This window comes from Larus michahellis, chromosome 4 (assembly GCF_964199755.1).
Source record: "Larus michahellis chromosome 4, bLarMic1.1, whole genome shotgun sequence".
Taxonomy (NCBI): Eukaryota; Metazoa; Chordata; class Aves; order Charadriiformes; family Laridae; genus Larus; species Larus michahellis.
In genome coordinates, this window is record NC_133899.1 from 47741541 (window position 1) to 47765992 (window position 24452).

A 24452-nucleotide genomic window follows, 5' to 3' on the forward strand; every position below is an offset into this window, starting at 1 on the left:
TGCGAATTAGTTAGTGTCTGTAAAGTGCTTGGTAAGAAAGAAAAAAAAATAAAGTAATAGATTTGTGTTAGGAATTGCTCCTCTCCCCAAGACATGACTGTAGATTTCTGGTACCCCACCACTGATGCTGTGATCCATAGGAAACTAACACTCAGTTATTTTTCAGGTAGTTTACTGAATTTGCTGGCCCCCTTCCCAAATCTTCTCCTTCAGCAAAAGCATGAGAGGCCAATGGGTCTGAGTAGGAGAGCAGGACCCAGCCACCTCATCTCTCTCCTGCACAGTCATTTCACCCACGTTCTTTGCTGGGCAGTGAGAAGACAGCAAGGTCCTTCTTCTCCTCTGCCACCCTGCTTCTGGACAGATTCCCAGAGAAGCACTTTCTCTTCCCTTTGGCGCATACCTGCAAGTGCAGGGTGGGTTTTATCCCCATCACAGCACTTCACTCCCGAGCCTCTCCAGCTCTCTTTCACAGTAACCTCATGCCCTCAGACAAGAAGACTTCTGTACTGAAAACGTATCCCCAGTGGTATGGCAGACTCCAAGAACAAGCCTGGTCACTGTCCTTTGCTTTTCTTTGCTCTCTTGGATGATGCTGGGGACTATCTTTTACTGACAAAGGTGCATAACAGAAAGGCGATCTCTGATTAGGAGGCTACATCAGGCTCAGGGTCTGGTGTCATCGCAGTCAGGAGGAAAGAGGCAGATGTGATGTAGATGGACAGGGAAGCTGAGGGCCAAAGAGCAGGCTGACAGCTTGGAGCTCAGAAATTCAGCACCAAAGCACATGAGATGCAAAAGAAACAGATGCAGGAAACAGCAAGAACTGTGCAGTGACAGCAGGCGCTCGCAGGGAACAGTCAGCAGCAGGAGGTCTTTCCTGTACTGACAAAGACAACAAAAAGAAGCTGACTATTTCTCAGACCAGCAGCATGCTCTTCCTGCTGCTTTTATGTAAAACTGATGGACAGGATCAGCAGCCTTGCCAGGACTTGGAGCAATCAGCATGGGCTGGAAGGCCTGCAAGGGACCCAGCTGAGGTAGAGAAGCTCGAGTAACCCTGCTGTAGCAAGCTGTCCTAAGACACAGTGCAGTGAACAAAAACTGTGCAACCTCCACAGAGGAAAGGAGCCTGCACTGTATCTCCCCGTGTCTCCTAGCACACGCCAGGCAGAGACAAAGCGTGACACTGACCTATTAGCCTCTGAGGCTGCCTTGGCTTCTCCTGGGCACATGCCATATCTCTCTCACAAGCCCCAGTTGGGGTAATGCCAACATGAACAGACCCTGTCCCTCCTAACCCCCGCATGACATCGCCATCACACAGCCAAACACAGACCTAGTGAGAACAAAGCCAGCAGAGGAGCAGAGCAGCACTGCACAACAGATGGCAACAAGGCAGGAGCAAGCAACTCAGGTTGCGACTGCTCAAGCCAACATGAACACCACCACTCCCAGCGCACACTCATCGCTTGAACTTGCTCCTCTACGCAACAGGATGCAGCTTACACAGCCTCCACCCTGCCACCATGCACTCCCTTTCCCTTCCTTCTGTCACAGCTTCAGCTGTCAGGGCCCTGAGTGTACTAAAAGGCCTTAATAGTCCCGAGCAGCTTCACATGGGGCCTTTACCCACACCCCCTGCCCACGGGTGTGGGGATGGGTGTGTTTTCATTTAAACTCATTCCAGAGCTACCAGTCCTGGCCTAAACTAAACTGGAGAAGTAGTGGTCTCTGGCTGTGCCTTGTTGATCCTGACCTGTAGGCTGTCTTACCAGCTTGACCTCAGCCTTGCCTTGTCACCACAGACGAGTCTGGTAATCACTGGGCCTGATCCTGACCTGCAGATTGACTTCCCAGCTTGACTGCAGACTACCTCATCACCATGAGCTTGCCTGGCTGCATTATTGGTCAATCCTGGCCACTACCCTGGGCTTGCCCGGCTATCCTTGCTCAGGTACTCTGGGAACAGGCCACGGCTGATGAGACCTCAGGACTGCTGGCTGTAGGACACCTCCCTCACAGCTCTCCTCCTCCTAGGGTGTAGCCAGCCCTTGCTGCACCCTGACATCATCTCTCCTGGTATGACTGCCAGGACAGCTGCACTACGAATGTCATCAGGGAACTCAACTGGTTTAAAAATAGCTGTGAGGAAAAAGCTATCGGTTACTTTTACCTGAACTGATTCCCCAATACTGTTTGTGTAATCCCAGAAATGGGCATATAGGCACAATTGAGGTAGCAGCGTAAGAGCAACAGACACCAGCGGCTACTTAAGACAAGGCTGCTGCCAAGAATGAGCCCTGGCAGGCTGGATCAGGCTTCACTACCCAGTTCAGAAGCTCATCTCAGAGTAGCTCAAATCAGATGTGTTAGCCAGAAGCCTCTCATCTTACTTAGGGCAATATGGCTCCCATATCAGGTCTCACTCTGACCATGTAGTTAGAGCTTTGCTAATTCCCAGAACACAAGACTTCATACTCCTGTTAAACCTGGAGTGGTTTTTCTGCAGGGTTTCTTTGCCCAACAACTCAGTCTTGCATCTGTATGTCCCAAGACTTTATGGATCTCACTAAGATCATGGGTCCTAGGTTCCCATTGCAATGAATTCCACAGTCCACCTTACATTTCTGCAGAAAATGTGGAAACAAGTGAAAGGAAAGCCTTTAGATTTAAACTGAAAGTTCTCTTGTCCAGATATTAGTGCATTTAACTGTTTCTTTTAGTAACAAGCTGGTACTACAGACCAATCTCCTTTTGGAAGTAAGGAAATCCCAATCTATTCCATCTCAGTAATACCATACTACTGATTAGCTTTTGTTGTTGTTGCCCTTCTGAACCTCTCATTGCTCTGCAGTCACTTTTTTTTTTGTCTAAACCATGAAATGGGCTATACGCCATTGACTTTTAGTTCAAAGAATATCCATACTTTTCCCTTTTTTTCTTGCATTATAACTGAATGACCTTCTAGTCCATTCCCTCCTGTTTCCAGGCAGGTAATACAGCACTTCTAGGCCCCGACACCATCTTTGGTCTGAAGTAACAACTTCCCTACCTTGATTCCTGCCTCACGCTACCTTTACTCCTGCACAGGGTTAGGCAGTGCTGCTCTTGAGCAGTCTCCCGCTGACTAAACCATTTCCAGGTTTGTTCGCTTGTGCTCGTGTACCAGGCCCGGTGGCCCGAGGTCCAGCTGCTGCAACAGGTGACGCCTGTGGGCGCTCATCAGAGCTTCTCCTCAGGTAGCGGCTGACTCAAGGCGGGCATTGCCTCCCTGCTGTTCCACAGACCCCCTCCCTGCCCGGTCCCGGCCCGCCATGAGTCAGTCAGGAACGCTGACTGCGCCCTGAGGGGGCTGAGAGGACACGGTGACTACCCAGAGCTGACGGGGGGCTCCGGCGGGGAAACGTCCCCGTTCACGTTTAGACTCGGGAAGCGGCTTGCAGAGGACGGGGCCGTGAAACCCGACAAGCGGCGGGGCCGGAGTAGCGGAGGGGGTGCTGGCGGGCCTAGCGCAGGGCGCCGAGGAGGGGCCCTGACCCGAAGCGCTCCCCCAGAGCCCGGGGACGGTGGGGACTCCCGGCCCCGCCGGCTGAGGCAGTGAATGGTGGAGCGGCCCCGCGCCCGCGCTGTCATGGCGACGGGGCAGGTGGGGGCGGACCGCCGCGGGGACCCCTCCGCGCGCCGGCGTGGGCTGAGGCGGCACCCGTAACTGCGGCCCGGCCCCGGCGCCGATTGGGCCCGGCTGGCACCCGTCGCCGCGGTGGTGTCTGGGAAGGAGAGATCATGGCGGCGGAGCCGAGCAAGGCGGAGATCCAGACTCTCTTCAAGCGGCTCCGGGCAGCGCCGGCGAACAAGGTAACAGGGCGACGCCGGGCGGTTTGTCGCCCTTCCGAGCCGGGCTGCTTCCCTGCGGCCGCGGCCTGGGCTCGGGCCAGGCCCCGCTGAGCGCCGGGACGCGGGGAGGGCCCGGGGAGAGTGGCCGAGGCACGGGGCTGGAGGGTTGCGGCGCGGGGTGGAGGAGCGGTAGAGCCGCCGCCGCCGCCTCAGCCCGGCCATCCCTCTGCCTTCGCTTTAGTCGTGCTTCGACTGTGGCGCCAAGAACCCGAGCTGGGCCAGCATCACCTACGGGGTCTTCCTGTGCATCGACTGCTCCGGCGTCCACCGGTCCCTGGGCGTGCACCTCAGCTTCATCAGGTGCGTGGGGACGGGGAGCGTGCGTGGCGGGGGGCGCCGGTGGCCGCCGGGCAGGCCTGGGGCCGCTCTGCCTGCCTGGTGTGGGAACACGCAGGGGCTCGGCTAGAGAGAAGCGTTATGGCAGAGTGGTCGCCGCGGGCTGTATGTGGTGTGCTCGCTGGGGGTTGTAAGTCACTCAGCCCTTTCAAGATGGAGTTTCCGAAGCACCTCAGTGGAACATCCACACGTTAGTTTTGCTGACCTCGCAGAAACGCTGTCTGGACTCTCAGTTGTAGAAGCTGAGAGTTTGGCTTGTAAATCTTGCCGGTAGAAAAGCAACATGGAAACCTTTCTTGTAATGCTCAGTAAGGCAAAAAGAGGACTGTTATTCTACCTTTTCTGCATTAACTTAGTGAGGAAGATGGTGTCGGATTTCCAGCCTATTGATCTTATTTTCAGTACTTTTAAAAGTTAGCATTTTAAGTAACACAACTGTGACCTTTACTTACTGAGAGATAAGTTGAGTAACCGGTATGAGACATACTCCGTCACCTAGCTTTACTTGGTTGTTTTCTCAGTTGCTTTGTCATGTGTTCTGGCCTAATCTGTGGGATGGACTGAATATGAGTCTCTCGTTTTGAGATCACATGTAGAAGGAAAGTTGTTGGCTGTGCTTTCCCAGCTCAAGCTCCACCCTCTTAAGCAATACAGGTCAGAGGTCCTCTAAGTTTGGACACTGTTACTTGGTGTGAAGCTGAAACTCTGGGGTTTTTCCTCACTTAAAAGTTCAAATTAATTTATTTCGGGAGCAAAGAAGTTACCAAGATGTTCTTTCCCCTTTTGTCTCCTGTACTTTGGGATAGTAGTGGGATATCTGACCGTTCTAGCTTAGACCTTGCTTTTGCATTTGGTGTACTTGCACATTATTAATAGAAATAATTGGTTCTCACACAGGTCCACAGAGTTGGATTCTAACTGGAACTGGTTTCAGCTGAGGTGTATGCAAGTGGGCAGCAATGCCAACGCGGTGAGGAGCCTCTGTAGGCATTTTGCTTGCTTTCCATTTTGCTAATCTACATCCTCTGTTCCTTGTCCCTTTCCTCTGTGTGGCTTTCTGGATACCAGCCTCACCTGGAATCTGTAATGAGGAGAGGTTTTTGTCAGGTGTGCTTGGAAGTCTGACTATGACCTTTGAATGCATTGTTTTCTGATGTGTAAATCTGTCATTTCCTTACATCTCATTTAAATGAGAGGCATGGTCCTCTTAAAGGAAAGGAGTTAGTACCACAGATCAGTTTGGAAGCTCATGCTCAGCATTGTGACTCAGAAGCATCCTCCTGTGCGGGACAGGGATGGTTTTCTTAGGCCTGTGGGGCCTGGAGTGAGGCTTCTTGGAGAAAGCTCATTGATGAATAGTTTGTTCATGCTCTGTGCTCAGTATTTCATCCCCTGTCTCTGGGAAGCTTCTTTTTTCTGTTGAGTTTATGTCTAATGCTTGCTTGAGTATGATCTAGTAGTCAGGAGACTGAATTTCAGAATTCTGAAAAGAGATTCTCCTCTTTTCAGACTGCTTTTTTCCGCCAACATGGTTGTACTACCACAGATGCCAACGCTAAGTATAATAGTCGAGCTGCCCAGATGTACAGGGAGAAGATCCGGCAGCTGGCAAGTGCTGCCATGGCCAAGTATGGCACTGATGTAAGTCTGAGCAGCTCTGTACTGTTAGATGGGTAGTGCTGGATGCTGTCTTGCAGGATACCTTCTTTTTTCCCTCTCCTCTCTTCAGCTGCTTATAGATGGACTGAGTGGAGCCCCTGGGCACTCCCCTGACAAGAGTGATGCTGATTTCTTCATGGAGCACACGCAGGTGAGAACTGTCTAAACCAGACAGCCTGAACATCTCTCAAATAGCCAGCTGTGCAGTCAGGAGCAGTCCCACTTAGTTTGGAAAGACTCTTAAATTCTATACATTTTTAGGAGTAACATGGAAGAACTGAGATTCAGTCATAATCACAGATCTAAACAATCCCTCATGGGGCCTGTAATATCTATGTCCTCTGTTTTCAAGACGATCTTTCTCTTCAAGGAATGTTCAGAGCTACTGGCTACTCCCTGGAAGATGCTTTGTGTACTGTGTTAATGCATAGTCTTTTTGTACAGTTAAAGCGAGAATTGGCTATTAGTTTGAATTTAGGATTTAGTCATCTTTTCAGTGCACAGACCCTGGTAAAGTGAATTTGGGCACCTGTTTGCACAATGCTAGGCAGACTTTCTCAAGTGAAGAGAGCAATGTGAGAATTGGCTGTGTGGCAGTAAAGACAGTGGAAGCCCAGATTTATTTTTTTTTTTCCAGGGAAACTCATTCACACTTTCTCTCAGACTTAAACTCATCTCCTTAATCTGGTAAATCCTCACAGTAGCCGGTTCTGATGCTACTGTTAAGCAATGCTGTCCTTTCTCCTGGCCTTTGATTCAGCTTAGCTTTTTTTTTTCCTTTAATTTTTGTCCCTGCTAACAGAATGTGGGCTTGTCCATATGTTACCTTCAATGAAGGCTTAATCTGGAGTTTGGAACACATTTGCTTTGGCCTAAAACTGAATACAGGTCACTAAACCTGAAGTAAGTTTAGGATTGTGGGGTTCATTCATCTTCTGCAAATCACTGGAATGAGCATTTCTTTGCAGTCTTCCGGTACCTGGGATGTAGCAGATGCCAGCCAGAATCCTGCACAGTCTTCCCCAGAGGTGGAAAAAACAGCAAAGTCATCAGAAGGCACTGAACTGTCAAGTGAGTTCCCTGCTGAATAATTTTCCCAAAAACCTGACTTCCTTTCCAGGAGCATACACTTCTGTACCACAGTTGGAAGGGCTGAACTTTTCCTTTGTTTCAGGCTTGAATGAGTGGAAGCTCTGTGTGCTCTGTGATGTTTAGTTAAATTAGTGGAGACTTCTAAAAACACTGCTCTGTTTGTGATCAGTTCTCCCACTTTTCCTGAAATGCACGCAAAACTGTATTGGGGTTTAGCTGCTCTATTTCCTTGCTTCCAGCCGTAATTGTCTGTTTAAAGACTTTTTCCTATCCCTTGAATTTTCTGGGTCTGTAAATGATCAATGAATATAAAGCAAAAAACTGTTTCTTGGGTGAACAACAGGGAAACCAAGAATCTGCAGGCACAGCTGTAATTTGAAATGGCTATGTGTATTCCCCTGCAGAGTGTTTGTTTTCTTTTAATGTGTCAAGAACACTGCAGAAGGAATAACTTGCTCTGTGCAGACATAAGTTGTTGTGCTTGGGAAATTGTATGTTTCAAACTGTAACTTAGCTTGTTTGGGGTGGAGGCAGACGAGGTAAAAGAGGTGTGGTGGAACTGTGAGCACTGAAAAGAAAGGGCTTGAGGATCTCTCTGCTGAATGTTCTCTTCTGTTTTTGTGCCCACAGATTCCAGCCAGGGCCCCTCCATTGACTTGTTGAGCACATCTCCTAAAGCTCCTCTAGGTAAGTGAGACTCTTTGCTGTCTCTCAGATCAGTCTTGCTTGTACACCTACAGTTCAGTAGTAAGCTCAATGGAGCTGGAACTGATGAGCCAATTTCCAGAACATCTAAAGGAGCTTATCTTCCTTTAGTATCCAGTACTGAGTATCTCCCTGAACCTCAAAACTAAGCCACAGATTACTGGAAGTTTTGTCCTCCTTTGGATGATCAAGTTCAAAGCTGTTGCCTTCCCAAAAGCCTAGGTTGTTTGGTTTTTTGGGTTTTCTTGAGCTTTGGACAAAATTCAGCATTTGCATATCTAGAACTTGGCTGATCAAGGCCATGAGACTGTGGTGTTCATTTTTGGGTTTTTCTTGTTTGGTGAGGTGTGTTTTTTCCCCCAGAAGCTTTGGAGGCAAAGCAATTTTTTAGCTTCCAGAGTAACAGTGATTTGTATCTGATTCTCCCCTGCCATTACCATCATGGCTGCACACAGAACATCTAGCTGGAGCGCCTTATTGAGAGTGCGCTCCTAGCTCACAGTGGGTTCATCCTGGGTGGAAAGCCTGTGTCCTTAAGTGCCTGTTCATTCCCCATGTTTTATGTCTCTTCCTCAGACATGTCCATGTATCTATCAACACAAGGGCCTGCTCCTGCCAGAGGTAACTGGCTAACAGCTGGCCTGCGCTGGCTGCTTGTGACAACTCTGCCTGCCCCTTCTGTGATTCTGCCTTGAACTCTTAACTTTAGCTTCCTGTGCTTGGAGGGAGAGAATGAGCTAAAGCTTACATGTATGATATTGGGATCTACACCAGCTATTCCATATCTGGAAAGGGATCTTATTGACATTTTTTTAACTGTTTCCTGACAGTACAAAAAAAAAAAAAACCAAACAACCTCAAATCAAGTGTTAGGAACAGTGAGCTGAAAACAGTCTTAGATAGTGTGAATGTTTTGACCCCCCCTATTTTATAAACTTATGGTAAGACTAGAAAAGATACAGGAAAGGCTGCCAAGAATTATCTAAAGTATGGGTTCACAAAAGTCATGTGTTTGTAGAAAGCAAGGAGACACTTCTGTGGAAGGGAAGCCCAACAAGGGCAATAAGAGATTTTGGAGCTTCATGTTGGAAGCTGGGAAAATATCCTGGGCAGTCCCTCTCTGCTTTGTTCTTACATGTTTCCCCAGGCATCTGCTGCTTGGCTGGACCTTGGCTGGTTTTACAAGTGTAGCATGCTTCATGCCCTCAGAGTGACAGGTTCCTGGTGTTAGGGAACCTGTTGCTTTTACAGCTTGCTGCACTTTAGGTCCATTTTGTTGTTGGTCTGTTCGTGTAAACATGACTTTAGGGTTCTTGCTTCTTTGTCCCTATGGCATTGGTGAGGCACTGACCTCCATGTGGCTCTGAAGCTGCATTTTCTTGGATTTATGTATGAAATAAATCTAGTCTTTCTCTAGCTACCCTGATCCCTATGGGATAGGGTCACCAACTGCATGACAGTTGGAGGAGCTTTTCAAAGGTCTTAATTCACTTACAAGTTTTTCTAGCCATCGATGTGCTTCTCTAGGCCACCGGCCTGCAATTGTGGAGCTTTTAAGTGCATCTTTCTTGGCTGGGTGAAGTCACCCAGGCTTCTGATGTGAAGCTGCATGGTGTGCCCTGGACTCTATAGCAGCTGGACTGTGGTGGATGTTTGTGTGGGCTGCTAACTAATTTGGGCTTCATGATTCGCTTCTGCTTATTTGCTGCTTCTCTCCTCTTGCAGAACTTAAATCCTCCCTCATTGGAAAGAAGAAGCCAGGAGCTGTCAAGAAAGGGGTATGTCTGAGCGTTTCTTTTATGGAGAAGAGGTAGAGCATGTCTCACATTACTGCTTTCCTTTCCCTGGCCCTTGCTTTCTGCCCTTAACAAAGCTGCGTACCGAGAGATCCATTCGGAGAAGGGAGAGCTGTGATTATATCTCTCCTTATTTTGAAAGATAGCTTGTATATTAATGGACAAAACCAATTAGGTTTTGGACCACTACTCGTCATGGTCTGAAGTGTCTGTGGCTGATCTCTTAGCACTGGCCACTGGTGGGCTAACTCTTGGGTGTTCTTCCATACTCTGTTGCGAGCTCTATTGGGTCTGTAGGTTGTGACTACACAGGAGATGGAAGGCCTGATCAGTCCAGCAAGGAGCAGAATTCTGGTTTTCTTCTATGATGAACAATGTAGGGTGAAGAAATCACAATTTTTTGTTTTTGTTTTTCAAGTTGGGTGCAAAAAAGGGTCTTGGAGCCCAGAAAGTGAGCAGCCAGAGCTTCACTGAGATTGAGCGGCAAGCCCAGGTGGCAGAGCAGCTGAGGGAGCAGCAGGCAGTGGAGTCCAGGAAACAAGCTGAGGAGTCCATGTAAGTGCCCTGTGTGGGCTGAATACCTTGCTTACATATGAAGAAGTAATATGAGGTTAATGCTGTTCACCCTAGGACCATCTAATGCGAGTACAGAACATGCTGCACGATGGGATGAGCATTAGCTATAAGCCACTATGGCCCTTACAGCAGGGCACAAGTTATACTGCCATATTTTATTCAAATTAGTATTCCTGGAAGAGTTTAAGGAGCAGATAAGGGAGTATTTTTTGTTTCTGTTGACCTTTGGATGGGACTGAAAAAGGCAAAGGCTGAACTGGATGGGGCATTCTGTCAGGTGGGGCGCAATGCTTATGCTAAGGAAATCATGGTTAGCCAAAAAAGAATTGAATCCCGGTGGAGGTGAGATGGGAAGACAAACAGTGGCTTATGCAAGGATTTTTGACGGAGCTGTTGTGGAAATGAGTGTTTTGATGGGTTGTCAGGGTTACTGTCCCCCTTGCCCCTCCACAGCATGGGCTGGGGGCAGGAGGGAGGGTAATGAGCTAGAACCCACCATAGCTCTTCCCTTTAGAGTCACCTCAATGCGACTGGCTTATCAGGAACTGCAGCTTGATCGGAAGAAGGAAGAGAAGAAACTTCAGAACCTTGAAGGGAAGAAGCGTGAACAAGCGGAGAGGCTGGGCATGGGCTTGGTGTCCAGAAGGTACTTTCCTGTGGATGGCATAGGACAGACAGGTGCCTTGGAAGCGCCCTGCTCTGGAAGAGTTTCCTGAAGTCAGTAGCTTGCTGTTCTTGTAACAGATAAGGAGCTAATCTAAAGTGCTCATTTTCTGGACTATGTCTAAAAATGCTTCAGGCCCCAGAAGGAATGTACATTCTGTTTAGAGGTTCTGGTTCTCATTTGAGCTTTTCCAAAGATGCGTGTGGCCTGTCAGTGTCTAGCCCTAGAACCCTGCTGCATGACAGATGTCCCCCGCAGAATGCATCCCTTAAGAAGGTGGCTCAAGACTTCTGAGGGAGTCAGGATAAGCTATATAAGTGGTGAAGGGAGCTGGCATCCTACAACTTTCCCTTGAGACTTGTGGCACATGCCCTGCCTGTTTTGAGTTTGCTAGATGGAGTTTTGAGGTGGACTGGTTGTAGGGGCTGGATGCCATCAGACCCATCAGCCCTGATTGTCTGTTTGTTGTGCTAGTTCTGTTTCACACTCAGTGATGTCTGAGATGCAAGTAATTGAGCAGGAGACGCCACTGGCTGCAAAATCTTCCCGCTCCCAGTTGGACCTGTTTGAAGATACCGGAAGCTTCACATCTGGACCCCCAAAGTAAGACTTAGATTCAGTGTAGTCTTTGGCTTATTCCTGAATTTCATGTCCGGCCTAAATTACCTATTTTTGGTGCCTAGGTACAAATATAATCCCTTTTCATTCGAAGATGCATTTGGCTCACGATGGGAAACGGACTCTTCATGGGGTATGGACAAAGAAGAGGAACCTGAGGTGACCATTTCCAGTATTCGGCCAATTTCAGAGAGGTAAAGTGCCTGCCACTGCTATTGCACCTTCCATGTGCGTGGGACAAAGGGATAAGTCTAGGAGCTGTGGGGAGAGATGCTGCTGTGTTACAACAGGAGCTTTGTTTGTGGTGCAGAAGATAACTTGCATGGACAAGTCCAAGAAAAAAGGCCTTGAGTGAAAGAGGCTTGGGCAGTTCTTTCCCTGTCGTATCCATAAGTTTGATACAGCCTTTGTGATCATCAAGTGCTGTCTGTCCTGAGGTGGGGAGAGGAGAACTCTGATGGTAGCTAGCACAGGAGGATTTGTTGCTTTCCTTTGATCAGATGGGGTCTGAGAAGTCTGTTTCTTTACTATGTTGGTGAGCTTAAACTGAGATGTCTCCTCTTTTGTTTCCTCAGACCCACCAGTAGGCGGGAGACAGAGAACAGGACATCTGTTGTGGAATCCAATGAAGCTCGGCAGAAGTTTGCTGGGGCTAAAGCTATCTCTTCAGATATGTTCTTTGGGCGGGAGGCAGATGCTGAGGTAGATGCATTCTGCAATGCTTAAGCTGGTACAGCTCTGGCTTCATCTCCTCCTGTTTGCTCAGGTCCTACTCTGTTCCCTTTCTTTATAACCTTTCTGTTTTGTTTTCTGCTGCAGTATGAAGCCAGATCCCGACTGCAGCAGCTCTCAGGCAGCAGTGCCATCAGCTCTGCAGACCTGTTTGGAGAGGCTGACAATGTGCACTCAGGTTTGTTAGCACTCAGTGGGTTGCGGAAGGGAACAGCTTTGAAGGACCTAGACTGGAGGGGAGGGGTCAGGGTACACTCTGGAGCTGGGGGACTCTGGGCTAACTCCTGCTGGTTTTCTTAGGTGGTGTGTCGATTGGAAATGTCCTGCCTGCAGCTGACATTGCACAGTTCAAGCAAGGAGTGAAATCAGTTGCTGGAAAGATGGCTGTCCTAGCCAATGGGGTGATGAACTCCCTCCAGGTGAGATTACACTATGGCACCTCCTGACAGGCTATTGTCATGCTCAGGGACTTTCACCATGTCTTGGCTTCTGCTGGAATTATCGATGTCGTCTTAAATTATACAGAAAGTCCCAGGTAGAGACCTGTCTTTTGTAACTGATGACTACACTACAATAGCTGAGCAATTCCAGGTGGCCAGTGAACTCTTACTTGGCCAACCTTATTCTCTGGACAGGACACATTGTTATGTCAGATATGCCTTTTACTATAAATCCCAGGTAGAATTTAAAAAGTTAAGGCCGTGCCTTTGCATGGTATCCTGCCTAGGTAACCTTGCACTGCGTTCCAATCCCAAACACCCCAAGACCTTGTTATCTGTCTCTGGAGTTTGCATGAAGTGTTGTAGCACTGTGTCTTGCTGTGTTTCCTCCCCAGGATCGTTATGGCTCATATTGATGACCCAGAGACTGCAGCTCAAAGGGAAGCGAGCAAGAGGCACTGATGCCACCTTTGCCTGGAATAAACTCTGCAGGATTGTCTTAGTTTGTCTGGGGTGGGTGGGGAGGGGAGAAGGTAAGCAGAGGGGGTCAAGATATGGCTGTGCCCAGGATGCTTTCCAAATATCTCTGGATTCCACTCTATTAAAATTCAATGTGCCCTCATACCCACTGCTATCTACTAGCCAGTGGAGACAGGCCTTCTTACAGGTGTAACCTCACTGCTGTAAAAGATATGACAGAAACTCCTCAGCTGCCCTCATCAGTGCTCCTGTCCTCCTTGGCCCATACCTTAGCTCACCAAGTGACAGAAGAAAGGGGAATGCTATTTTTCTGAACACCGTGTTACCTGGTTCCCACGGATGTGACTCTTTTTTTGTTCTGCTCAGTGCTCCCAATCCATGGTAGCGTGGAGTCCTCTGTATTTGCAGGGTCTGACTTTTACCATGGGATAATCCTTTTTACTGTCTTGTAAACCAGCATACATTGATGCAAGAAAAAAAATCAAACAAAGCAAAGATTATTTTTTTAGCTTCTAACTGCATCATCAGCAAAAAAGGCCCAGGTAAAGAAGTACTGTAAAGATATTTACTGGATCCCTGGTTATTTTGCTGCTCAGCTTTCGACCGAGGTCAAAGTCCTGAGCCTCTGACTTCACCATGACGTGGACTTCTGAAGTGCAGCAATGAGTGAGGACTGTCATTTTAGTCCTGTTCAACTTGGCTCTCTGCTCCCGACTCTGGTTTTAACAAGAGCATGTTTTTTCTCTTCCTTGGACTATGGTGTTGAGGACTGGGTAGTAAGAAAAGGAGCAGGGGGAGGGGAAAGGGGCTTGTTACACACTAATTATTAGCAAAAAGAGGCTGTGGCTGTTCAGAAGTTCTGTCGCCAGCCCTCTATCTGGGGTAAACAGGCTTGCACGGTCTCCAGCAGCTGGGGCTATGGGCAGGAGGGGAAGGGTTGCTCTGCTGCTCTACATGGATGTTTTGCTGCCCCAGGCAGCTGCGGTGGGGGCAGGAGGGAGGTGAGGGTCAGGCTTTCCTGGTGCTTTGACCCTGGTCCCCGGGGTGGTTGCACCGTGATGGTACCTGTGGCGGAGCCAGGTGAGCACGGTGGGGCTGTACCCAGGCGGGAGAGGTGACCTGGTGGGGTGGCACGAGAGTGCTCCTGTACCTGTGTGTCCATCTGTCCATTCCCCCCACCCTGGTACCACTCACCCAGGACCCCGGGCAGCCCAGAAGAGGCCAGAAGCAGCGGTGGCCTTACACAACGTGCTTTATTGCCAGCCTGTCACAGTCACTTGCTGAGGGGCAGGAGGGGAAGCGCAGTTAGCGAGCATGTTAATAAATAAAGTAACTTGCAATAAATAAATAACCCCCCTCACTACTTCCACTCAGTGGTAGTTACAGGATTAGTCTTAAAATAGCTCCAGCACATGTTGAATCCACTTGGCTTAGGGCTGCTATAAGCTTTGGGTTACCAGCTCTTGGTAGCCCACGCTGCAGCATTTTAGGAACAGGAGGCGCAAGAGAAACTGAAGTGCCCCATGAAATAACTAGTCTATGCAAGCTGAGGCACAGGAGCTGGGCTTCACAATGTTCAGGGCTGTGGAGACCAAACTACTAAGTTATTAACACAATGAGACGCTACTTCTTTTTGTAGTTGTAAGGGCTACACTGATGATACAACAATACCAGTATTTACAAAAAAATACTTGGGACTTATTTGATAACTACTTGCTTCTGCCCACCTAACCCTAGCAGATGTTTTATATGTTTGCAAGCCACACCCGCTGTGGCCAAGGAATTTAAAGACTTTTTCTCTCTCCTCCAACCCCTCTGAAGCTTGCTTTTCCAAATGACCTTACTACGCTGTTGGAGGCAGTGGGAGGCCTCACAGATGGAAATTCGGAACAGCAGAGGAACCAGACAGCACCATGCAGTACTTACTGCAATCATCTAGCTTATTTACTATATTTGCTTTGGTAAGTCTTGGACACATAGAGGAGGAAGCAGAAACAGGTGGCATGGCAATACCTAAGCCCTTCTTTTCTATGAACTTCAGGAATTTCTCTTCCTTCGATCACATGCAGGTGCAGCTTTACTGGGAGTAATGATAATGGAGCATGAGTGCAGAGCTGCTGCTGGCGATTTAACCACTCCATTGTCTAGGCAGTCTAGTCTGAACACAGTTACACAAGACAAGACTGGCAAGAGGCCTGCACTCGTACTCCCGCTGCTCCAGCACCTGCCTAGCTGTGAGGCAGAGTCCTGGTGAGAGTGGCCGGCTTTTTCTAAGGGGAGGCAGAGCTAGTGTCTGCTGGTTTGTCCTGCCTGCCAGCAGAGGGTAGCGTAACTCTGCAACTGGAAATGTAGAGGAGCTATTCCTGCACGAATTTGGAGCTAGGAAAATGGCAGAGTTCTTCCTGGGAAGAGAGGGGGGGCCCTGGCAATGGGGATTGGCAAAGCCACACACACACACACACTGGTGACGCGGACAGAACCCACCGTCAGAGCAGATGCTCTGGGAGGAGGTGCTGGTCCTCCAGCACATTCTGGAGAAACCTAAGATGGGAATGGTGCCCATCCTCACAACCTTCAGTTTTCAGAGGAGTCTGTCTCTTCATTGGAGCCTTCACTCTCAGCATCCATTTTTCGCCGGTGGTGTAGAGGTTTCCACGGAGAGTTAATCCTGGGTGAGTTACGGACAGGCAAATTAGCTGCATCCCCGCTGGAGCTGGAGATGGAAAGCCCTGAAACCTGAGCTACCCTGAAAGAGAAAAGACAAGCGCTAGGCAGTCTAACTTGTCATCCACAGTCTTTACTGTAGCAGTTTTGGAATGAATGTGGGAGGAAGGCTTATTCACAATGAGCACAGGGATGGAAAGATAGCACAGAGGGTGAACACCTTGCATTAGTACCTACTAGGCTCATCTTTCTTCCTGTTTAAACAGATCTTTCTTCTGGGCTGAGCCTGTGTCCTCCAGCACTCCTAGCTTTCACCATCCAAACAAAAATCTCCCTGTGCGTTAGAGACTGCTGCTTCCTCTGGATCCCTCTTTGAGGCACACTTTCCCCTCTGTTTCTGAAGCCTTTTCTAAGGATTTTGTTAGCTGCACCAAGGTACCTCAAAGAAACAGGCCCTCTCTGCTAGCTCCTCTGCTGTTGTAGAGTAGAGCAAAAGAATAGGGATAGTACTTTAGTAAAGTCTTCCTTAGCATGCTACCTTTAATCTGTTGCTTTACCTCCTACTTTAGGCAACTCCACTTACAATTTCTCAAGTTCCTGATCCATGGCAGGGTCCAGAAACAAGTCTCCTTTATCTGGCAAAGCCCCTGGGAAAAGACAAAGGAAAGTATCAGAGCAGAGTTAGGCTATTCATTCTTAAAGAAAAGCACTCACACCATAGCAGCATCCAAAATCTGCCCTGCAAGACAGAGAAGACTCTTCCTTATACCTGTTAGAGAAATGGATGCTGCATGTTGAGGATCATAGACAGCTAAAGAATGATGATCCATATTGTGTCCTTCACACAGGCTGTAGCTGAGCACTGGGAGGCACTCCACTCTCAGTAGCCTCGCCTCCCAGAGAACTTGAAGAGCTCTAAGGATTGGCAGTTACCATTCACTATACAATACTACCGCGTATTGACTGTCAGGGAGATGACAGTCTGTCAACTTCAGGCCTCTGCTGATTGCCCTATATAGTCACCGTTCCCAGATCCTATCAGAGCAATAGGTATGTTGTTTGTGCCACAGCCTGAAGCATGGGCTATACCACCCAGGGAGATGTATACTTCTGTGCCACCTGCCTTTCTTGTGGCGCACTGAGCTTGGGGATCAAAACACTCCACAGATGTAAGACTATTGCTTTCCTTGCAATTCAGGAAAGTCAGGCCTGATTCTGGTGCACATTAGGTCTACAGGAGTAAGTGTGGATGGACTGCGCTCTAGTGTTGCTTGCTGCCTGGATGAAAGTGAAAAAGGCTGGGCCAGTAATCGTGTACCCTCTCTCAGCATAAGGTTTAGCATGCTCCTTTTCACATTTGAAATCCTATTCAGGGTGAAGGACATGTAGTTCAGACTGGAACAGCTGGTTGATCATCCTTACATTCTCTGAAAGGACACTGGCACCTCAGGAAGAGCCCAGAAAGAGATGGGGCTCTTAGAAAAGTCCTCCTTCCTAATTCTGTAACAAATGCTACCTTGTACAGGGGTTGTGGGAGGGTGTGATCAGCCAGCACCAATATGACAGGAATTGACTACCATGGCCCGTGCAGTGCCATACACCAGGACGAAAAAAAACCTCACTCGGTGATCTATATTAATAGTGCAGTGAGAAATGCTCTTGTTTATCAGGAGACCTGGGTGCTACACTTTGGCTCTGTACTCCCTGTGGGGACACAAATCTGGTTTCTGGCTCTGGCACCTTGCTCTTGAAGGAGTGACCGGAGAGCCACCTGCCTCACGCTGGCAGCAGTCACCAAAAACGTGGCAATGAGTGTCTAAAAATCAGAACCCATTTAGACCAGAACAGACTTCCCCACTTCTTTCAGTTCTGGTCTTCCCTCTCCTGCAAATGAGCAGGAAAGCCTGGCACTGCAACACAGAGTGTCAGGAGGTCCGGTGAAGTGCCCCAGCCTGCTCCCTTTCATAGGCTCAATTAAAAGAATAAGCAGCTAAAGCTTAACTTGTTTCTGCATTTGCAGAATGCCCAGTGAGGTCTCTAAGGCACAAGAATTACTTGAGAGAGTCAGTAAATAACACTGAAAGGATTCATGCATCAACATTGACACTGGAGTTACGCTGCGGATTCTACTCCGGCCCGACAAACTCATCAGTGCTGCCCCAACCCAAACAAGCTGCTCTAATCCCTACCCCTGTTCCTCAAGGGAGGCTACGGGCTTTGTGAGACCAGAAAGAAGGCAGGCATCCTGACCGAAAGCTCCTTTGCCTGAAACTGCCCTCGCTGAAGGGCTCTGGGGAGCTTGCGATCCCCTACAGACCAAAGACTATTGAAATCACCCTTCAGGAGAGATTAAAAGACACCAGGAAAAGAATCCTCCTTCCCTTGCCAAGGTGCTAGCACCCATCAGCCGTGTGGCTCTGCCCCTCCTCTGAGAGAGGCCTCGGCAGGAGGCTGGCAGAGGGCCAGGGGATGGGCCCACATTAATGGAAATGAAAACCCAAACACTTTGTAGATGGCACAATGGAAGCTGTGGGCAGGAATTTTATTTTTTTTTCCCCCCACTCATCTGTTTTCTTTGCACTCAACTAGAAGTGGATTTTCATAGGGCAAAGGAAAAAAAGATTTTGCTTGCTGCAATCCAGGCATCACCTTCCCCAGTGAATACACTTCTTTCTAAGCCTGTTTGCAGAAGGGATTGCAGGACTGTATTCACGCACCTTTGATATATAATCTCCATGTTGCTGGGTAAGCAGCCCTGCCCCAGAGAAGCATTAGCGGCTTAAATGGTTTGCTGTAAGAAGGGGCTCAGCCAGGGAGGGGACACTTTTACTGTACTATGATACACACCTGTGCAAAAGAACAAGCCCTCAGGAAAGGTACACCTTTTCACTGAGGTTTGTCTTTGTAATATAGGGACTGGTAGATACTCAAACCTAGCAGTGGAGGGAGAGGATACCTACCGAGAGACAGAGAAAGCCTACCCTTACCAGCCAGATGACACCTCCTGGATACAGCCTTGTCAGACACAAAAAGCCATTTCTCTTCCCCTTTGCAAGAGAAGGAAGAGCACAACCAAGGCATATGGTGGCCATAGGGAATTATGAGTCTGAATTATGTATGTATAACATACTGTCCTCCTTTGCCAACTTTGCTTCCTTGCTCTAGAACAGTATTGACCAGCACAACATGGAAATGAGCAGTGAGATGCTGCTTCATAATCCCTCTGGTTCCCACAGCAGCCTGGTACAGAATTTTGTAGCAGTTTGTGTTTTATGATACCACCAGATTTTCAGCAGGCCATAGATTAATATACTAGTGAGATCACACTGCCTTGAGGGAAGATGAGGAGAGACTGGGCTTTGAGTCTTTGAGCCAAGGAGGCAACAGAGGTTTTCCCATTAGATGTGCCTCCTTTTTTTGTAGATGAGACCAGTCACTTAAAATCTGTGGGAGAATGAAGGGCTAAAACATAGGATGGGACTTCAATTCAGTACTGTCAACAGCAGTTAGCCACCTTACTTGTCTCCTGACCACCTCTGCCCAACCTTTATAGCTAAACATGTTAAAATGACAATTCTGCTAAAATTATCAGCTATAGAGGAGGTAAAACACTGATATCTTAGGGCTGCATTTCGTATCTAATTTTATCCTTGAAGAAGCTCCACAGCTTCAAGCAGACAGTAAGGCACAGTGTTATGTTTTTAAAGTTTAATCCATCAACAAACAGATGAAAAACTTTCCCTTACGCTCTTCCCGACAGTGTAAAATCTGGGGCATAATTACAGAGGAAATTCCACAGAAATGCAGAATGACTGAAAATCTAGAACTGTACCACTCACAGGAATCTTACCTAGGGCTCTGTTGATCCCCTGATCCTTTGCAAGTGCCATAAGGAATCCATAGAAGGTCAGTCTCTGTGCACTACTCAACATTTCCTTCACAAGGGCAGAAGGTGGACAGCTAGGAAAAGAGACAAAGAGGTCATCTTGTCTTTTAAATTATCACCTTTTTTTTTTATTTTCCCAAGACCCAGCTCAAACTGGAGAAACAAACCCTTTTACCTGTTCTAATACTGTCAAGTTGCCCTGACTCAATCTAAAACAAATATCCAACAGCTTGCTTATTTAGCACTGCATCTTCTCCCCATTTACTAAGCAAGATATTTGAGCTGGGGTACATCTCTAGGAGTAGTCTTACCTGTATGCATTCCAAGGACAGGGAGGAAAGCCTAGATTCACTCAGAGGCATACACATCCCAAGTCTTAGCATGTTTTTTCAAAAATCAACTGGGAAATCCATTATTTTAGAAGACAATAAACTTTCACGAGGGTTGTTATGTTTTTATCACCCTTTTATTAGTAACAGTCACCCAAGGGACAGGAAAACCTCTTCAATGATAGCCTAAATAAGTCAGAAAACAGTATTTAGGTGGGGACCCTTCTTCTACACTCACTTTAAACCCTGGCCCTGACTTCTAAGCAATATCATCAGAGTGATTCTTGCTCTTGACTAATACTGCTTAAAGGATTTCATGCAAAATAAAACTGCCTCATAAAGAGGAAGTGTTGAACAGTCCCTGGTATAGCGCACCCCCAGGGAGATGTGGGTGTGGGCTAGTGATCCCTCAGGCGAAGGTGGTTACCAAAGCTTGGCTGAATATTGGGCTACTGGATGAAAGGCTGGGAATGTCTCCCCTCACAGTGCTGTGCAGAGCCTGACCTACCAGATGGGTTCACAGTATCCTTCCCACCTGACGCTCTCAGGGCATACAGGGAATGCAGAGCTTTTGTTACTTAAAAGAACTAAACAACCTTGCATCTTCATGCCTAGATATCTATAGTACTGGATGTCAGTTCAGCAGTAATTTTGTGGACGAAAAATTTGGATTCAGGCACCTAAAGCAGGTTATCAGGTGGAACTTGTGTCCTGAGTCTTTTTGTGGATCTAGCCCATGACCTTCTAGCAGGGCACGTGCTCGCTACCTGTAAGAAACTATGAAGAAAGTGTTTGTCAAAGCTATACAATAAGGTCTGGTATTGCTCCATCCTCTGCTGAACTAAGGCTAGTCTTGTGCCTGGGATCTGTAACTGGAGACCAGCTCCATCACTGGTTTTGGTACAGACTAGCAGTGTGATCTTGTCCAGGTACTAAGGCTTCAAACTCCATCCACCTCAGTAGCTCTTTCCTATGCTTGAACACCCAAAATCACAACTGCACTTGTTTATCTCCTCTAGTTAAATCATGATGGTAGATGGACCTCTCCTTGATAAAAGGGTCAACGCAGAAGCGAGAAGGAAAGCAGAGATCTAATTCAATCCATTACTTCAAGAATCAGACCAAATACCATGTTTCTTAGGTCCATTAAATTGTTTCTCTCCTCCGGTTAAAGTGGTTTGGCTATGATCTCTCCCTTCATACTTCCCCCAATGACATCTATTTGTGAGTTACAGCTTGTTCAAAGGCCTGCATTTCTTCACAGCTTCAACCTTACAAAGGGTCTCCAAAGACACAGACTTCAAATCCGTGTTTTGGATTCCATTCATACCTGTATTTTGATCTGTCACACAAGGACTCTAGGCACTGGTAGAAGAGAGATGCCTCTACCCCATCGAGTGGGCTGCAGTCATTTGGGGGTTGGCGCTGCCTATGTTGCCCAGAGGATGATGTTGGCACAATCACAGTATTTGGATTCTTACCAGCCAGTAGATCTTGATAAATGGCAGCCACACTTTCCAGGAACTCTGAAAAAACAGAAAGGGACTTAGAACTCAGGGCTATAACCAGCAAAGCATTCTCTTGACCTACCAGCTGTGGGATTAAACTGTCATACCTTGCTCTGTGCTGTACATAGCACCAGCAGGAAATAAGCACAACACTACGCCATCCTGCATATTCAGATCAGATATTATGCAGGCACAACCAGCCATTTCCATATAAGCTGCCGGCTTCTTCCTGTCGAGATGATTATGAGAGGCCACTCACTCTGGGATGATTATGAGAGGCCACTCACTCTGTTGAACAAGATTTTTCTCAAGGGAACAGAGGCTAGCTAGCACATGGATTAAACAGCAGAGCATGAAAGCTAACGTCAAACACCAAACTAGTTTGCAAAGTCTAAAAGGTTTTCCTTCACCATCTCTTGCCACTGATTAAGAACTCACCCAAGTTGGAAACAAACTATATGGAGCTGCAACGGGAGGAAAGGGAGCAAGTTAGTCAGGGCTCCAGGCTGTATCCCAGCTTGTCTCTGTGCTCCTCCAAAGTAAATATAACACGGGATCTAGAGGAAGGGCCAGGGCAGGTCAGGGCTAGAGTTGGCAGAAAGCCTCTCCCCAGGCTCCTCATACTACCCACTGTTTACTGCAAGAGTCTAAATTTAAACAAGTTTGTTTATGGATGTGGTCAGCAGTTTACAAATCTAGATTCCATTTGGAGTGGTTTGCATGTGTGTGGGTTGGTGGGAGAGCATATGACAGGCTGCGTGTGTGCATTGTGCCTGGGTGAACAGGACAAGGATGGGATGTTTTTTTGTGTGTGTACACAAGGACGAGCTTGTGAGCACTCCAGTGGCATTTAAGTCCCAAGTGAATGGAAGTGTAATGCTGTGCGTGAGGCGGGTGAAGAGGAAAGGCAGGATGTCAGCGGGCCCTGAGGCTGTGTTGAGGTTCTGCAGCTCAGTGGAAATATTTGTTATATCAGAGAAAAACTTTCCAAACACATTTTCTGTCCCTGGCTAAAGGCATTACAAGTCTGATTCTGCCCAACCCAAAATCACCATTTTGAACTGTTTCTCTTTGATGGATTGTCATGGATAATGTTGTGATATGTACAGGGAAGTTACAGGGGAAGTATTATACAGAGAAGTACTAGAAAAAGAGATTTTTTTATTAGGGATAGCAGCTGACTCTTAACTGCTATAGAGACGGGAACTGACAGGTTTGATTAGATCAGCAGGCCACCCAAGTCTGCTCTCTGACCACAGACTATGCTCCACCACAGCTTCTAGGCAGCGTCTCCCAGTATCCAAACCCAGCCCCTTTTGCCTGGTCGAGGCCAATTGTGAGCTACGTCCATCAGAGGGAGCTATTTAAGTGCGAGTGGACAGAAATCCATGAGCTTATGTTGCCTTTAGAAAGTGCTCTACGCTGGGAGATGAGTAAACGGCACCCCAGCAGTCCCCCAGCGCTTGGGAGCACATCTAACTTCGACAAAGGAAGCGCTTCCCTCTTTTTGCCCACCTGAGCAGGTCCCTGAATGAGATTCCCTTTCCTCGACCACATTTTAGGGTCGACAGGACAAACAGGCCAGAGTATTTTAAAGCAGTCTCCCCGTACAGAACAAGGACCTGAATGCTCATCCAAGCTTCCCTCCCTTGTCTCCTGAACTTTAGTTTAAAAATACCTGGTGATTTTTACAGACGTATGCGTATGGGTGAGCATATGTAAATACACACACACAAACTAATATTATTGGATTTATACTTTTCCTGTCAAGAATTTTAAAAGAAGTACCCCATGTAGTTAAACTCCCTCAAACTGGGGGAGTGGGGTAGAATATGATAAATGACCAACAATGTGAAGAAGCTAGATGGGGATTAACTGTTCACTTTCCCTTCCAAATAGGGGCTCTCAAATCAAATGAGAGGTGGTTCCTCATGGGACAGGTGGCAGGGTGGCAGACCTGTGCAACTCCTTGCCAAAAGGTGTTGTGGAGGTTACAAGGGGAGGCTGGAGAAGTTCTTGGGAGAGGAGTCCACTGGGGGTTCCTAAATCCATGGAAACTATACCCAGTTCAGAAACTCTTTAAGCTGAAACCAGTTCGTGGTTGGGTGAATATTAGGGGCAAGAATTTTATCTATTTGCCCAGGCCCTTTTCCTTTGAAGGCATTAGCTGGTGGGCTTTTCTTAACCTGTCTCCAGCAGGGACCAATACTTTCGGGGCAGAAATGCTGTATTAAGGAAAGGAAAAAAATGTTCCTAGTAAAAGTAATTTCTTAGGTGCTAACATACTCTGGATAAAGCTGGAAATTTATTTCTCAAGGCTAAGACAAATACATGCATAAGTCATAACAGTTACAGGTGTCTTGTTATTCACAAAAACTTGGAACCTCCTTATGAAGCCTCCTAATCTCTTGGCATCAGTGATGCCTTTCATCAGTAGATTCCATTATGTATATATTTTCTGTGAAAAACCATATCCTTACAAGTTTCAAAAAAGTGCAGGGACTGGGAAGCTGTAAGGTTGTAGTACTATACTAGTGGGCGAAGTCATCAGCTTCCCAGTATTTACCTGAGTAGTAGAACTGGATCTGGAAAGCAAAGAGGAAATCGGAAAAAGACATCAGGCAATCCATAGCATCATCCATCAACACAATCCTAGGATAAGAGGAGAGAAACAGTTTAGCATCTACAAAAGAACTAAAGTCTGTAACCAGGAACACCAGATCTAGAGAAAGTGCAGCTGGGGAGCTATGTGCAACTGAGGACTTCCAGTGGCTTGGCCCATTATAAGAGGTTAGGAGAGAGGACCGGGAATACCCACTGCTGCATGGATGTGGACACCCTAATATAAAATGAAGGCAGCTTGAGAACCTGCAGCAAGGAGAAGATCCTGAATGTCAATGCTATCATTCACTTCAGCTACAGTGTGAAAAGAGCAGTGTGACATGGATTGTCAAGCATTCAAAGCCTGGTGGACATGATGGGACAAACACCGGCATAAAAACTGCAAGGCTGGTTCACATGGCTAGACAAAGAATAATTGTGCTACAGACAAGACAGTTAAATGAGTATT

At 47.5% G+C, this 24452-nt stretch overlaps 2 protein-coding genes across 5 annotated transcripts in view; one reads left to right on the forward strand and one right to left on the reverse strand.

Annotated features, from left to right (window-relative positions):
- The first annotated feature begins 3487 nt into the window (after positions 1 to 3487).
- ARFGAP2 (ARF GTPase activating protein 2) lies at positions 3488 to 13742 on the forward strand. 4 transcript variants are annotated; one of them, XM_074584450.1, is made up of 17 exons: positions 3601 to 3858; positions 4079 to 4197; positions 5131 to 5203; positions 5743 to 5874; positions 5963 to 6043; positions 6861 to 6963; positions 7615 to 7671; positions 8266 to 8310; positions 9415 to 9467; positions 9904 to 10040; positions 10576 to 10707; positions 11200 to 11328; positions 11409 to 11537; positions 11919 to 12045; positions 12163 to 12253; positions 12376 to 12494; positions 12911 to 13742. In XM_074584450.1, exons 1-17 carry the CDS (start codon positions 3787 to 3789, stop codon positions 12929 to 12931), a joined length of 1620 nt encoding a protein of 539 aa, XP_074440551.1. In that variant the 5' UTR covers positions 3601 to 3786; the 3' UTR covers positions 12932 to 13742. The 4 variants fall into 4 exon arrangements, with proteins under 4 accessions (XP_074440548.1, XP_074440551.1, XP_074440549.1 ...); XM_074584447.1 differs by lacking the exon at positions 8266 to 8310 and having other exon boundaries at positions 3488 to 3858; XM_074584448.1 differs by lacking the exon at positions 5743 to 5874 and having other exon boundaries at positions 3704 to 3858.
- Positions 13743 to 14229: 487 nt separating this feature from the next.
- The window catches only part of CSTPP1 (centriolar satellite-associated tubulin polyglutamylase complex regulator 1), an 88997-nt gene continuing 78774 nt past the window's right edge, over positions 14230 to 24452 (reverse strand). Inside the window, exons 5-9 of the mRNA XM_074584452.1 lie at positions 23949 to 24034; positions 21205 to 21400; positions 19510 to 19619; positions 16243 to 16306; positions 14230 to 15741 (exon numbers count right to left, since the gene is read on the reverse strand). Of these exons, the coding sequence (XP_074440553.1) occupies positions 15570 to 15741; positions 16243 to 16306; positions 19510 to 19619; positions 21205 to 21400; positions 23949 to 24034 (628 nt within the window). The 3' untranslated portion in view covers positions 14230 to 15569. The remainder of the gene's footprint in view (positions 15742 to 16242; positions 16307 to 19509; positions 19620 to 21204; positions 21401 to 23948; positions 24035 to 24452) is intronic.

Coding starts and splice junctions, on each gene's coding strand:
- ARFGAP2 (XM_074584450.1), top strand. CDS start 3,787: ATGGCGGCGGAGCCGAGCAAGGCGGAGATCCAGACTCTCTTCAAGCGG. Junction 5,875..5,962: donor TGGCCAAGTATGGCACTGAT/GTAAGTCTGAGC, acceptor TCCTCTCTTCAG/CTGCTTATAGATGGACTGAG. Junction 12,254..12,375: donor GGCTGACAATGTGCACTCAG/GTTTGTTAGCAC, acceptor TGGTTTTCTTAG/GTGGTGTGTCGATTGGAAAT.